Source organism: Prunus persica, chromosome G1 (assembly GCF_000346465.2).
Source record: "Prunus persica cultivar Lovell chromosome G1, Prunus_persica_NCBIv2, whole genome shotgun sequence".
In the NCBI taxonomy this organism is placed as follows: domain Eukaryota; kingdom Viridiplantae; phylum Streptophyta; class Magnoliopsida; order Rosales; family Rosaceae; genus Prunus; species Prunus persica.
This window is the reverse complement of record NC_034009.1, coordinates 38915708-38928854: the sequence shown is the minus strand read 5'-3', so window position 1 is coordinate 38928854 and position 13147 is coordinate 38915708. Positions and strand designations below refer to the sequence as shown.

Below are 13147 nucleotides of genomic sequence, written 5' to 3'. Positions count from 1 at the left end.
AGAGAGAGAGAGAGAGAGAGAGAGAGAGAGAGAGAGGGGTTACAAAGGGCAAAAAGGAATCCATTAAGCTAGTAGTAGTACAGAAAATTGCGGAAAGTCACTGCATGGCCCTCCCCAGAAGCCTTTCTGAGGGAAACAATTAACATCCCACACAGCAGCAGGGGAATACAAGATGGAAACAAGGTTACAACTGCTGGCTGCCAAAGGACCATGACAATAAAATCCCACCCCCAAACTACAGCCATTTTTCCATACATTACTTGTAATCTCCCCACCACCATAAAAAAAGAGAGGAAATACCGGAAAAGGAACGGTTGGGATATAACATCAGTTCAAAAGTTAATATTTTAACAGGCGATTGAGGTTGCTAGGGAGGTTACCAGAACAGCAGTAGTTCCAGTTACTGGCTGTAGACTAGCTGCATTCTCTAACCGCTCCCATGCTTCCTTCCGCTTCTTGGCTGCCGAACTTTGCTTTGCTTCTTCCTCCATATAGTGAGCATGACTGGAGAGGAATAGCTGATCATCCATCTCCACAAACATCTTTCTGACATTTAGAGTTAAGTTGAGCACTGCTTGGTTCCAGTGGTTATGCGCATTCCTCTCCAAGGCTGGTAAAATGATGGGCAGAATCACTTGACGGTTATGTGCAATTAGGTTGACAATGTGATCATTGTTCCAAAAGAAAAGGGCCCTTTCAGCCACCTGAAAACATTTAAGATAAGTTACAAATTGTTTTCCAAGGAATGAGCTAAGACGAGAATACATTCCTTGACAAACACATGAAGCAATCATCAAATTCCTTAACAATAAAGTACACATGCCTAAAGTCCATCATAAAACTTATAGGTGTGAAATCTACTTCAAAATGAAGATAATACGAGTCAAACTGATGAATAAACACAAATCCCATGGAAGGAGAAACTAAAGTTGAAGAGACAGTTACCTGGAAGTGGGAACTGTTAATACAGCATCCAATCCGGCAGAACAAAGGGACCATGACCTTCTGAAATTCCACCATGTTAACTGCCTCCAAAATCTCTTCTAACTCACCCAAGAACATCACCTCTTTCTGACTACTTGTTATTGGCCAGTATTTCAACAAACCCTTTATAACAACACTTGCCAACTTTGGCTCCTTCTCTATAAACTGCGTGATACAATAGGACAACTGCTGGAAGTAAGACCCCAGATTTTTCGGCTTATGCAGAGGAATCAAAACCCTCCACAAGAACATTCTGTGTTCCTCTTTCAACGGCAATGCAAACCCGCTAATAATACTCCCGAATATCTCCAGCAACTCAGCAATCCCATTATGTCTCTCAGTCTCAAACAAAAACCTATAGAATATGTTGTTTATAGCCTTGCGAATAAACGGCCTATGAACCATGAACTTCCCATAAATCCTATGCAGAATGGTCTTCAAACAGTCTCTCTCCCTAGGGTCTTCGGAATCAAACAATTCAAGCAATCTCAAAATAAACGAATGATCTACATACTTCTTCGCTATTTTCGCATCAAGAAACGAAGAAGTCACGAATTTAAGCAGTAATTCATACACAATTTGCAAATGTGGCCAAGCAGGATCAAACATGGGCTCATCATCATCATTTTCACCCCCACCACCATTCCTGTAATTTGGCGGGAAAACTCTAAACAGATTAATAGCACACATTCTACAGGTTGCCAAAATAGCAGGCTCGCTAAATCTCATCGACCCAGATGCTACAAAATCCACAAGTTCAAGCAATGTCTGCCTTTTAACATCTTTCTCTATAGAATTCTTAGTTGGGTCTGTGAAATCAAACGTTACACAGCAAAGGCTCACCTTGCTCACAAAGAGGTTCATCTTCTCCGAAGTGGGCACGTCCTTGAATGGCACCAAAGGCTCGATACCGGCCACCACACTCGCCGGGAACACCGCCGATGACATGCGTTTCGGGCCGTTTGATCGAACCGGGCCCAAGTTACCTCCACCGTTGGATCGAGGGGTTCCTCCGCCCACTCCGGACGGTCCGGTCCGGGAGCTGGACCGCGGCGTGCTCGTGCGCGGTGACTCGGGCCGCTCATCCGATTTGAGCGCCTTCCGCGGGAGTTTACTGAGGAATTGCTTGAGCATTGTGGTGAAATTTTATGAAAATATCAAATAAAGACAGAGACTTTAGATCAAAAAGCCATGAGGGTAAGTACGATAAATTATGAAATTTGGGGAAACCAAACCCTAACCTAGATCTCTGTCATAGATCTGGGGTTAAATGGGGAGCAAACAGAGACAATGTATGAGATTTAGTGAGGCAAAGTTTTGAAATTGAAGTGGGCATTGATTAAAAATCAGATCTTGTAGTTAGATTCTGATTTGAACCAGCACAAGAACAAGAACAACAATGAAATTTTGAGGCTTTGAGGGATGCAAGGTTGATTACATATGAAGCTCACCAATCAAACATGAAACCTCTCAATAAATTTGGTGAGAGAGAGGAAGACATGTAAATATACATGAAGGTGGGGGTTATTTCAGGTTGATGTTGATTGCAAAGGTTTGAATCTGAAAGGCAACATTGAAAGATTTCAAAAAAACAAAAGAAAGAGTTTTTATTTTTATTTTTTGCAGGTAGGGGAAGGAAAAAGAGAGAGATTCTGAGATGGAGATCTATGGAGTTTCTTTCTTATTTTGTGATTATGGGTTGCAGATTATTGTTTGTGATCTCCGTGAGAGAGAAATGAATGGACCCATCTTTGGGTTTTTTACTGTCTTGTTTTTCTCTGTGTTTTCTTTCTTTTTCTTTTTGGATGCTGTCCACGGTGGAGGAGAAAATTAAGGCATTTTCTCGGGAAATGCAGGGTGTCTCTTTAGGACAGTGGGTGTTAATGAAGTTAGATTGGGTGTAATTAGATACAAATGAAACTAATTTACCCCAAAATATTTTGAAATTGGGTTTTTGTTTATCTATTTATTTTGGTTATTTAAATGGTGGATAAAACAGGGGTTTCTGTCATTTAGTGTGAGCTGGATGATGAAATTGATAAACTGATAACACGTAGTAATGTAGATTTGCTTTGGTAGTTTTCATTTCCTTGTTCTGTTTTGAAAGGCATGTTGTGAATCACATATCACAATGAAGATTGGGACATCTTGGAAAATTTATTGTAATATAATACAGATTGCGACAGGCATAATGTCTCATGATGCATGTAGAAAATCTAGCCTTCATTTGTTTTTTCGTGGAAAAAAAATCTAGGCTCCATTTTGAAAGGGTTATAGCTAAGATTATTTCAATTATTCTCTTATATGGATGTTTTTATGTTATTATCGTGCGGATGTTATTGTAAACATGCAGAAAAATAAGGAGGGATATTACAAAATACATGACATCAGCACAATAATAACGTCCGGATGTCCGCATAGGAAAATTTCTGTATATAAATTATTCTTTTATTCGAATGTCCGCGGATTATTATCATGCAGATGCTATTGTAAACAGACAGGAAAGCAAGGAGGCGTAATACAAAATATATAGCGTTCACACGATAATAACGTCCGAATATCCGCATAGAAGAACTTATATATATATATATATATATATATGTGTGTGTAGTTTTAATTGATTGACTGCATTAGTACATTGGTAGAACCAATGAAGGGCTTCTGTGGGCACTTGCCCACACTTAAAAAAAAAAAGTTGCAGCCATATAATCCCACTTAAACTCACATTTTTTAAAAAAAATTTAGGTCCTTCTTTGGTGGAGCCCCCACATGGCCCATTCAATATACACTTTAAGCCCAAAGCTTATATTAAAAAAGAAAAATTATATGTATATAAAAGAAGAATAGAGATCCCACCAAGTTTACTCATTCTGTAATTTTGTGGAGAACTCAGCCACTAAGTTCACTTTAAGTCAAAATATTTTTTGTTTGGCTATATATTGATTGGATTTATTTTTAAGCCCCTAGATGAACGAAAGTCTGAATCTGCCACTGCATTAGTACCAATATGTATAGAATCAATCATACTTATAATAAGAAGAAAAGAAACATGGTGGATTTCAATTATTTTCAAACAAAAAAGTATATCTAAATTATATATTTTTCTTCTTGTTATTTCAATTTCACTTAATATACCAAAATACATGTAGTTTTGTTTAAAAAATAATAACGGGGGTGAGTACAAAACTTTAATCAATTAGTCTAAATCACGTATGCATGTCATAAAGCACTGATTTTATGAGACAAATTTCTTTAATCTTAACCTTTTTTTTTTGCATTGCAATTTAACCAATCCCTATTTGAATATTGTTTGTTGTGAATGATGGTAGTCTTTTGTGTTTGGCTTCTGAGTAAGATAGAGCTAAAAAGAAGATTTATGTTTGCTTACACAGTCATCCGTAGGCATGTGAAATAACAAGAATAACAAGAAATAAGAATTCATATACTATTCAATTTCCTTAATTATTAGTCAAACTTTACAATAGATATTTTAGAAAAAGAAAACATTTAATATAGTCATAGTGCTATTTTCCGTATACATGACTAGTTTGTTGTGATAGAGGAGAGTAGTCGTAGTGTTTGACATCTACGTGTATATATATTCTATATTGATCAACGATTAGAGTCGTTCAAACGTACTTATAATCTGCAAGTGATTTAAATTTATCTTGAAAAGTTATACAATAAAAATTCATATTGCAAACAAATATTTAAGTATACCTTGGATTTGTTCATATTGAATTGAACTCTACGTTACAATGTATAGAGGGAAAAATACATTTAATATAGTCATAGTGCCATTTCCGTATAAAATACCAGTTTGACATTTGCTTTAAAAAGCCAATAAAAAAATAGAAAATTAAAAAGAAGAAGCATGAAGTTGCCTGTTGGAGTTGGAGACATCAACTGGAGGAGGAGGGGCAGGTGGAGTATGACGTAAGCAATTATCATGCCCATTAACAATTTCCATAAAGTTCAGGGAGGAAACTGATATTTGCCAAAAAGAGTACACGGAAACCGAAGCTACCCCGAAAATGAAAAATGCAAAAAAGAAAAAGAAAAAAGAAAAAAAGGCAAAAGGGATAATTAAAAATTATAAAAGAAGGAAAAATTCTTTTCTTTTCCTCAACGAAGGTCCAAAGCTGAGTCTTGACAGCACGACGCTATTTTTCTCTAAATTTCTCGCTCCCTCCAAGTACCAACAAAAACCCACCTAAATTTCATAGCAATCACTCGATTTCCAGACGGCGCTACCTTATTTTCTACACCTTCTTCTCCCTCTCACTCTGCTTCAATCTGGTACTCTCTCTCTCTCTCTCTCTCTCTCTCTCTCCATATATGTATAATTGTATATGCGTAAGCAGATTGGGAATCAATAATTTATGTGAAAAATGGTTTTTGTTTTTGGGTTTAGGTTTCGAATTTGAAAGTGGGTTGTTGTGTTTTCGATTCTTTGAGTGTTGGGTTGTTCTTGAAGAATAATTAGCATATTTGAATTTTAGGATTTCGATTGGTATATATTATTGAAATGGTATTAATCAACTGTTGAATTGAAGGCACAGTTTACCCATTGGGAAATTCTTGAACGTTATGCTATAGAGAAAGAAAGGGTGAACTGATACCTGCTGTTTGGTTGCTGAGAAAATCTAGGAAAAGAGTAGGGAGTTGAACTGTGAGTAGAATTCTGTTGTTGAACAATAATATTTTTTATTATTTTAAAATTGATGGATTGTGCCCTTTGGAACCTCCAATATTTGATGCTTAATGCCCAGTATGTTAGTTCTATTATAGTTTCATATTTTTCAAGTGACCAAACAAATAATTTTTTACTTGCACCATTGGGTAGATTTTGATCTATGTGACTGTCAATATTACCTCTGCTTTCTCAGTTTGCATGACTAATCTAATATTGATAATACTTTAGTATCTACATCATTTATTTTGAAATTTGTTCTAATACTTTAGTGTTTTCAAAATTGATGGTTTTCTTTTAGCATATTCCCTGATTCGAGTTTTTTCTTGATTGTTTCCACTGGTTGAACTAACAAAGTCCTTGGATTCTTATTTTCCCATTGTACCTCTTATAATTTTTCTATCAAAAGCAAAATGTTGCTTTGAGAATATGACTAATACAATTCTGATTTTAATATTTTGCTCTTGAACAGGATTGATATTGTTCTCGTGGTGCCACATAATCTATGTTGGTTGGTTCAGCATAGGTCTTTAGGACGAGAGTGAGTTGGTTAGCACATTTGAGAAGATGAACATAAAGGTGGGATTCTTGCTCTAAAGATCTATGCATTCCTGTTCCGTGTTGTCTCGGTGGACTTAGATGGATGTTGCGTCATTGAAGCTTCCACTTGAAAGTCAAACATACACTTCCTCATTGTTAATGGAGCAATCACGACCTGAGGATATGAACGGAAGTGAGCATATTATTGACATAACTGGGAGTAGTGATGCCTCCTCATCTAGCTTGCCACATGGTAGATCTTTAAATAGCTTAAATGCATCACAGCAAGAAGACAGACCTTCAACTAGTCCAAGAGCATCCACATTTCAACCTTCAATTTTTTCCTCTAATGGATCAAACTCTAGGAACAGTGCAACAGGAAGGAGAGGGGATACTCGTCGCCGCAGAAGTCCGTTGAATTCTGGATTATGGATATCTATTGAACTGGTTCTTACTGTGAGCCAAATTGTTGCATCTGTTGTTGTTTTGTCTTTGTCAAGGCATGAGCATCCTCGCACTCCATTGTTTGCATGGATTGTTGGTTATGCATCTGGATGTGTTGCTATTCTTCCTCTTCTATATTGGCGCTATCGTCACCGCAACCAGGTTTCAGAACAAGATTCTGCTCAAGCCCGTCACAGTTCTCAGATTAATGTACCAGCAAGACCATTTTCTCTTTCTGTTTCTAGGACTTCTGAAGGAGATCTTCAGACTACCACTGCATCTTCTAGAAGCAGTCAAAGTTCGGAAGTACTAAGCCGAAGGTATGGTTTGCTGTTGTTTTTCAGGCATTGTGCTTTATAAAATGAAACATATTGTCCTTGTTTGGCATACATTTTGTGATTCTCTTCCTAAGTTGCATGATTATTAATGATATTTAAAACCTTTTATTTTATTCAATGAAGGTTGAAGCTCCACGTAGACTTAAAATTATAGAGACGGCATGTTTCTTGGCATTATCATAGACTATTTTTAGAGTTGTGGCCGCATCATTTTGAGTGAAATTACAATGTGCCTGCATTGAATGATTCTTTCAGAACAGTCATATTGTTGTGCCCCTTATCTACTCCAATCCCTCTCCCGACCCCAAAAGAAAGTAATTAAACTCCTTGGAGATGAGTACGCTCGGTTTTCATTGTTAAAGTTAAGTTGTCATAAGTGCCATATTGATAGTTCATCATAAAGGGTCGCTCGTGTCTTTTGTTGTCTCTATTGTGTGATATCAGTGGGAGCTTACAGAAAATGAGAGGTTAAAAGAAGAGATGGTTTGGATGTTCACACAATTTGGGAGCCTACATGTTTTGGGAGTTCACACAATTTGGGTTCCTCTTGTCTTGATGGTTTAAAATTCCTTGAACACACTTGTTGAAGTTACACAACATGGGTACAGTTTAGGGATCTGTAACAAATCCTTTGTGTGAAAGGATCTTGGTATCTGGAGTTTTCTTTTTGCTTCTCTCTGTTACAAGTTTACAACCATATTAATGAAGGTCCAATGTGGCTGTCTCATTCTTGGGTTATTTTTTCGTATTTATATTTTTACCTGAAGAATATTCCAATTTATTTGAGCTAAATCCATTTTGGTCTGTGTCACTTGTTGCTTTAAATTAATGTCAAGATCGTCTGGAATGGTAATTATTGTCAATTTTAAGAGAATGGTAAATTTTGTTTGATTTAGTATAGTCTTTTAGAATTTGACAGCTACTTTTCAACTATTTTCCCTTTCAATTTATGTTTTATTCATGTTAGTGTTGTTGCTTTATGATTCTTTCTATATTTTAAATTGTTTATCCATGAGAAGCCTATGTGTCTATTTGTTAGAAATTATGTTACTCGGTTTGCCTTTGTCTTGAGAAGGTAACTTGAGTTGCAAGTTTAATAAGGAAGCTAGTACTAGAAAAAGTTGTCTGACACATGAGGTCATTTTTGCCTAACAGAGTCAAGGTACTTGTGGAATACTTTAAGATGGCATTGGATTGTTTCTTTGCGGTTTGGTTCGTAGTTGGCAATGTTTGGATTTTTGGTGGGCACTCATCTGCCAGTGAGGCTCCTAACCTATACAGGTACTTTTGTCAATCTGATTTACTTTTCCAGTTCTGGATTTTTTGAGTGGGGAGATCATATCAATTTTTCTCCATGCAGGTTATGTATAGTATTTCTTACATTTAGTTGTATTGGATACGCCATGCCTTTCATTTTGTGCGCAACAATCTGCTGTTGTCTTCCTTGTATAATATCTGTCCTTGGATTTCGAGAAGACCTGACACAGGCACGAGGAGCCACACCTGAATCAATTAATGCTCTGCCAACATACAAGTTCAAATTAAAGAAAAACAAAAATAGTGACAATAGAGATAGCAGCAGCGCAGGTGTCTCTGAAGGTGGTGTTGTGGCTGCAGGAACTGAGAAGGAGCGTGTGATCTCTGGAGAGGATGCGGTATGTATGGTCTGGCAAGTTTAGCGAAGTACAAGTCTTCACAATATATTTAGGACCTATGCCTGACTAGTGACTAGTGATGAAATGAGTAATGAATGCATGATATTACTCGCTTGGTGAATTACTTTTCTTCCCTGACACTAAGTAGTATTATAACATGACTTGCCATTTGAAACCTGCTTCCTCCCATATTCATTTGAGTGTAGTGATTCTGTATCCAGTCAGTCAAGTTCCTGATCAAATTGGAGACTAGATTTTAAATGTTTGACACTCTTTACACTGAAATTATCAAATGTGTATTGATTTGGCATTTCTTGGTGTCACTATTTGTCTTGGAATCTAGTAGTACCATACTGAAAATTTAGTAGAGGGTGGTTTGATGCCGGATTTTACCAGATATGTTTGCCTGGTGGTATGATTGATAAAAGTATTATGTATTTTTTTCTTTACAGAGTGGTTCCCTTTTCCTTCTTTTTTTGGGAAGCCTTTGCCCTGCTATTGTACTCGGTATTACTAATAATGTCGTAAAATTGAACAGGTTTGTTGCATCTGCTTGGCAAAATACGCAAACAATGATGAGCTGAGAGAGTTGCCATGTTCTCATTTTTTCCACAAGGAGTGCGTGGATAAGTGGTTGAAGATCAATGCATCTTGTCCCCTTTGCAAGAGCGAGGTTGGTGAGAGCATTTTGGGCTCTCTCTCTGCGATCAGTGGCACTCAGCAACGCGGTGATAGTAGGGTGGGCAATGAAGTGGCCAACACTATATTTTAGGCACAGAATGTATGACCCTTCGTGGCTTCAAGTACGCCGATGCAAGAATCTTGTTTCAAAATGGATGGATGATTGTCCAAGTTCAAGCCTTCCTTTTTTTAACAGTTTTTCTTGGGTGATGGGGAGCTTGGTAGAGATACACGCAGGCAGAGCTGCCTTAGAGGCTTTGACAGTGTTGAAATGGCAATGTGGAGCTCATGTTTGTTGACAATGTAAGTAAAAATGATTTTTGCATTTCAACGACGCATGGATGTAAAGATCAGAGAGAGGTTCCAAGATTTGTAGTTAGATAATAATAGATGGATTCTTGTTTGTACAGTTATACCTTCTCCTTTCTTCTCCATTTATTCTTACGGTTGAGCTGTTATAATAATATTGATGACAATGTAAGCAAAAATAATAGATTTGCCAAAAAAAAAAGGATTTTCTTTTAATTTTTATTTATTTATCATAGAGCATTAAATACCCCCAACTTTATTCATGCATACAAACTCGTATCTTTCAGAATGAGCTAAACAAGGACAAAAAGACAAGTAAATGTCATGCAAGTGGTGAGGCATCAGACCACATGGATATTTAAGTTGTGAGAATCATTTGTTTACTTTTGGTGACAATTCTCATTTGTTTATTTATTTATTTATTTATTTTTGTAATAATGCCAATTCCTGTCTGAACATAAGGTTCTCTTAAAAAGGTTTTTTACCTGTACTGGGTCTCATGGCCACCCAAAAAAAAGAATAAAGACAACACTCGTGAGGTTCAAGATCCTTAGGACAACATGCATGTTTGTTGCTATTTCTCGCTCTATGCCAATTTTGGGAATGGTCCAATTCCTGTCATTTGCCATCTGTTAATAATCAGTGGAGATAGTTATGTTGGAATCCTGGGACTACCCACCATTTTAAGCAAAGCAAAGGCAATGGATAAGAGGTAAAAACACCCAAAATATCCTGGGAAAAAACTTGATCTGAGATTTTCTTATTCTGAATACAGATTAATGGTTGGGACTGACTCAGTGCATCTGCCTTGTAGGAAACTATATTGTAAAAAAATACAGAACAGTTAAGGATATAGCAAAAGAAAAGTTAGAAGGATACAAGCAATGACACAATACATGAACCTAACACTGATTGCTGACAACAAAATATACAAAAAATAATGAATGTATATCAAACAATAGGTAATTTGGCACATCACTTGTTTAAAATGCCGGCATTCATCCCAGTGCAGAGAAAGCACAGCCTACAAACTAAACAAATGCAGCTTTGACTTGTATGTATGTGACTTCAAAGCTACCCCAACTGTTGGCCAACTTACAATGGAAAAGGTCATGACATACTCTTCAACCGGCCAAAGTTCGTTTAAGTCCGGCTCTTTGCTCTGGGGTTAATCTTGTAGGGAACCTCACCTCAAATTTGATCTTCAAATCACCCCGGTTACGAGGCTCTTTTGGTATTGGCATGCCCTCCCTGGCAACAAGAAGTTCGTAGCCCGGGCTCACAATGTCAGTCACCGGGATGGATAGATCACGACCATCGAGCGTAGTGAGATGCACCGTGGTTCCACCCAATGCCTCCGCTAATGTCACTTTGTGGTTCACAACGAGGTCATTGCCGTCTCTCTTGTATGTGTCATGGGGCTTCTCATCAATCACAAAAACAAGGTCTGCTGGCAGCTGGCCAAGCTGCTCATTACCTTTATCTGGAAATGTAATCTTGGTTCCCTTCTTCCATCCTGGCTTCACATCAATGGTCAATATCTCTTGTTCTGGCACTTGACGTCTGGAAACACAATGAGAAAAAAAAAACGGGATTATCATTTATAAAGATCATATCTTAGCTAAATTGATGCTCACTTGAGCCATTTAATAAACTGACTAGCATTAGAATCATAAATAACTACCATGTAAGGCAGATGAAATACTGGAAGTACTAATTGCTATATCCTATTTAAATTATAACCAATTAATCTATGGCAATAAAGGAAACAAAGAAATAAACTGGGGACAGTGTTAAAATGAATTACCCATTTGCATCAACCACAGTTCTTGAGATCTTCATTTTCCTTGTTGATCCAGTATACAGCTCCTCAAGGCTGCAAGGCAATTTGCTCTCCACTGCTGTTGGTTTCTTTGGTGTAACACCCTCACTATATGATCGGAAAATATTTTCGTTTCCTCCAAATCCGCCAAACATTCCCCCTCCTCCATCAGATTGGAATCTCATAGACCTCCCAGGTCCTGTTGACCCAAATCCGAAAGGACTACTTCCAAAGAATTCTGCAAATATATCCTCTGCATTCCTAGGATTAAATCCTTTTGATCCACCTCCATTTCCATTTGCATATCTTTCTGGAGGCGGCATATCTTTCAGTCCTTCTTCGCCATACTGATCGTAAATTGCTCTTTTCTGAGAATCGCTCAAGACCTGTATTCACAAAAAACATTTCATTCTGTTATTTTCACTCTGTACACCCCAATCAATTCACTGCTTGCAGATATGAATGAGCATAGATGCTTTCATTCTTTTTTTTTTTTTTTTTCTTTTAATTTTGATCAACCACACCCCATTTGGTAATTAAAGAATTCCTTGTTGGAGACGGAACAGAAAATAAAAGTCCACCTGAATTGAGCCTGACACAATTAATTACTTGATCTTCTTAAGAGTTTCCCATTATTTGAAGTCCCATTGTAATCATTCTTGGCTGACTACCCAATTCTCCAAAGAATAAAAACCAACTTTCAGAAACATTAAAGTTTTGTTCTTTCTTATCCTACATTTGCATTGCAATCATCCAGCATATGAATCTTGAACTATGAAAATTGACAAAATCAACAAGCTTAAACCTTTTTCTTCTGTTTATTTTTTCTTTAAAAATTTGTTTACCTATCTAAATATGCATATAGAAGAATGAACGTGTAACAAAAATAGCAGAAAGAAAGAGAACATGCCTCATATGCCTCGGAGATCTGCTTGAATTTGGCTTCTGCTTCTTTCTTGTTATTAGGATTCTTATCAGGGTGCCATTTCATGGCCAGCCTCCTATAAGCCTTCTTTAGATCATCCTCTGTAGCATTTCTGTTTACCTTCAATACGTTATAATAATCCACCCCCATCTTCTATACCCTCCAGAAAAAAAAAAGAGATTGTTGATCTTCAATCACTATCAGATCAGATGCAATTCTTCAAAGCTGTAACCTTTGACAAAAACCCAGATCAGCATCCACCTCTTTTTCTCTCTCTCGCTCTCTCTCTAAGGCCAAAATCACACAATTCAGGATGGTCAAAGATTGTCTGAGGCTCAGAAAGAAAGAAGCAAATGGTGAAATGGGTTCTTTCAGAAATGATTAGATTAGTCTTCTTCAGAATTGTTGATCTTGTATTTAATATATGATGATGACTTGACGATGCAATCTTGTTTGTTTTAGTGTATGTTTTGTTAAGAGTTAAGACCGCGTTTGATGGATATTGTATCTTTTTTAACTACCGAAGCTCACGGACATATTTCTGGCACCTCTACAAATTAACCGCACAAACTAACTGTCTGTAATTTAATTGAATTAGCTGAACCCCGAGTGCCTCACATTATCACATAACAATGACGGCTCAAGAAGAGTGAGGCTACGTTTGGATACTTCTCCAATTCCCAAGCCTCCAACTCGGTGTGCATGACGTCCGTCATTTCTTAAATGACAAATTTTATATCATCGATATTGTCAATG

General features: G+C 37.2%; 3 protein-coding genes across 3 annotated transcripts; 1 reads left to right on the top strand and 2 right to left on the bottom strand.

The window, feature by feature from the left end:
• Positions 40 to 3022, bottom strand: LOC18792015 (serine/threonine protein phosphatase 2A 57 kDa regulatory subunit B' iota isoform). Its single transcript, XM_007223198.2, has 2 exons — positions 946 to 3022; positions 40 to 704 (listed from the first exon to the last, which is right to left on the bottom strand). The coding sequence occupies exons 1-2, from the start codon at positions 2116 to 2118 to the stop codon at positions 348 to 350; spliced, it is 1530 nt and encodes a 509-aa protein (XP_007223260.1). The 5' UTR covers positions 2119 to 3022; the 3' UTR covers positions 40 to 347.
• On the top strand, positions 4907 to 9860 carry LOC18790617 (E3 ubiquitin-protein ligase At1g63170). Its single transcript, XM_007225567.2, has 5 exons — positions 4907 to 5283; positions 6150 to 6981; positions 8155 to 8280; positions 8360 to 8654; positions 9193 to 9860. The coding sequence occupies exons 2-5, from the start codon at positions 6317 to 6319 to the stop codon at positions 9424 to 9426; spliced, it is 1320 nt and encodes a 439-aa protein (XP_007225629.1). The 5' UTR covers positions 4907 to 5283; positions 6150 to 6316; the 3' UTR covers positions 9427 to 9860.
• On the bottom strand, positions 10375 to 12895 carry LOC18792272 (dnaJ homolog subfamily B member 1). Its single transcript, XM_007224146.2, has 3 exons — positions 12377 to 12895; positions 11452 to 11852; positions 10375 to 11207 (listed from the first exon to the last, which is right to left on the bottom strand). The coding sequence occupies exons 1-3, from the start codon at positions 12539 to 12541 to the stop codon at positions 10769 to 10771; spliced, it is 1005 nt and encodes a 334-aa protein (XP_007224208.1). The 5' UTR covers positions 12542 to 12895; the 3' UTR covers positions 10375 to 10768.